Source organism: Suricata suricatta, chromosome 4 (assembly GCF_006229205.1).
Source record: "Suricata suricatta isolate VVHF042 chromosome 4, meerkat_22Aug2017_6uvM2_HiC, whole genome shotgun sequence".
Classification (NCBI taxonomy): Eukaryota; Metazoa; Chordata; class Mammalia; order Carnivora; family Herpestidae; genus Suricata; species Suricata suricatta.
In genome coordinates, this window is record NC_043703.1 from 145,312,435 (window position 1) to 145,314,577 (window position 2,143).

At 68.2% G+C, this 2,143-nt stretch overlaps 1 protein-coding gene across 1 annotated transcript in view; it reads right to left on the bottom strand.

The window, feature by feature from the left end:
• Positions 1-2,131, bottom strand: part of GAREM2 (GRB2 associated regulator of MAPK1 subtype 2) — a 14,069-nt gene extending 11,938 nt beyond the window's left edge. Inside the window, exon 1 of the mRNA XM_029938564.1 lies at positions 1,959-2,131. Within this exon, the coding sequence (XP_029794424.1) occupies positions 1,959-2,070 (112 nt within the window). The 5' untranslated portion in view covers positions 2,071-2,131. The remainder of the gene's footprint in view (positions 1-1,958) is intronic.
• Positions 2,132-2,143: the final 12 nt, after the last annotated feature.

The window sequence follows — 2,143 nt, forward strand, 5'->3', positions numbered from 1 at the left end:
CAGGGGGGGACTCACAGGGGAAGCCTGGTTCTGGAGGAAGCTGCACTAGGGCAGAGGTGTTGGGAGGGGCCTGGGCGCAGGAGGCTCCAGCCCCGGCAACGGTTTCCAGGGGAGCAGGAGGGGCTGGCCCCGTGTCCAGGGGGCCCGGGCTCCTGGCTGCAGCTGGTGGGCAGGCGGGAGGTGGGGGCGCCTCCTTCCCGGCCCTCCCAGACACTGCTGCCACCCAACCAAATGGGACGTGGCTTATCCTGATGACTGAGGGCGCCTTGACGCGTGTGGGGAGGATGTGCTCAGGCCCTTGGGGGGAGGGGGGACTCCCACTGCGTAGGAGTGGGTCCCCGCTTTCCTCCTCAACCCCTCTTGCCCTGGAGCAGACAAAGCTCTCCCACTCTGCAACTCTTCACGACCCCCCGCAGGGCACACACCAACAGCCATGGGCCACGGCCCCCAACAGCTGAGCCAGCACACCCGCCTGGCCTAGTGACAGACAGGACCTCGTCACGCCACTGACACAACTCACTCCCAAACTCAGTCTCCCAAACGCGTAGGCATACGAGGACCTTTAAGACTAAAGACACACTTCTGTTCACATATCCGCACTCACAACGACAACAGTCATAGCCATAACTGTCACAGACAGACAGACAGCCGGGCCATCACACCAGTTGTCCATTCACTCAGCCAGTCCCTCAGGGAGGCCATAATCTTTGTTAAGCGGGGGTGTCCTCCTTCAAGGAGCCTGCAGCCCAGTGAGAAGACAATGAACTATAAAGACAGACGTACAGATTCAAGTCAGGGGTGCCAGACAGGTCATGGGAGCCCGAAGGAGGTCTGCTCAGACTGGGGAGCTCAGAAAGGACCCTCAGGAAGGGGAGATGCCAAAGAGGATGTGCGGGAAGTGGCCAGGCAGCACCCAGGGCCGGCTTCTCCCACTCACACGAGCGCGGACAGCCTGACAGCCTGAAGATCTGGAGAGTAAAGAGTAAGACTGCGCGCTCCGGCCCGACGGCCCGGCTCGGAAACGGCACGGAGCCCGGCGGTCGCTGCCGCTCTCAGGGCCCATTCCTCCCCGCCGCGGGTCGGAGGAGGGGCTGTGGGCCCCATGGAGCGGAGAGGAGCCTGGGGCCTCGGGCCCCATTAGCATTCAGGGAAGCGAGTGTGCCAACGCGGGCCAAACCCCTATTCTTCTCACACACAAAACCCCCGGCCTGGCTGCCAGCCCCGGCTCCCGCCCCTCCTCCAGCCAAGCAGCACCCCCCCCTTCCTCCAAACGGTCCCCTCGCCCCGGGCGGCCTCCAGGCGTCCCCTCTCGGGCCCCCATGCACAGTCCCACCGGCAGAGCAGCCTGGGCCCCTGGGAAGTGGGACAAAATATGAGGGAGGGCCGGGGACTCGGGGGCACCGTCGGCGGGAGGGCCCGACCGTTCGGGCCTCTCTCCCCAAGGTGGCCTGCCCGCGGGGGGCCGCTCCAGGGATGTGGAAGGAGAGCGCAAGAAGTGTCCCAAGAGGGCGCGATCGGGGCTGGGGGTGGTGGCAGTGGTGGGAGGACCCAGCCCGAGGCCCAAGGGGATGCGGGAGGATCGAGGTGAGAAGCGGGAGACAAAGGGACGTAGGGGGGGCGCGGCCCGGGCGGGGGTCTGAGGGCTGCAGGGAAAGGGATGCACCGACGGGGCGGGCGCGGGGCCTCTGCCGAGCTCCGGGTTCAAGCTGGCCGGGCAAACTCTGTCCGGGGCTGGTCTCAGTCCCTGTTCCGGTGCCCGTGAGCAGGGCCCAGGAGGCGGCAGACCCCTCGGCTCGGGGGGCCCGGGGTCTCCAGGGAAGGCGTGCTGGGAGCTGCCCGGGGGCCGAAGCCCGGAGCGGGAGGGCAGGGGCCACATGGTCACGGCCCCCTTAGCACCTGCCCAGAGATTCCCCTACTGCCCAGCGGACCCCCAGCCCTCCCTTCCCGCACCCCAGTACCTGGCCCGAGACAGGCGAGCGTGGGCAGGCGGCAGCGGCTGACGATGAGGTCCAGCGGGAAGGCGCCCATGCTCCAGCGCAGGCCCGCCAGCCCGGCCGCCAGCTTCTCCATGGCATGGGCGCCCCCGGGGCCGCCGTCCCGGGGCCCCGACGGCCAGTCCCGCGCGGCCCGGGCTCCCGCGCCC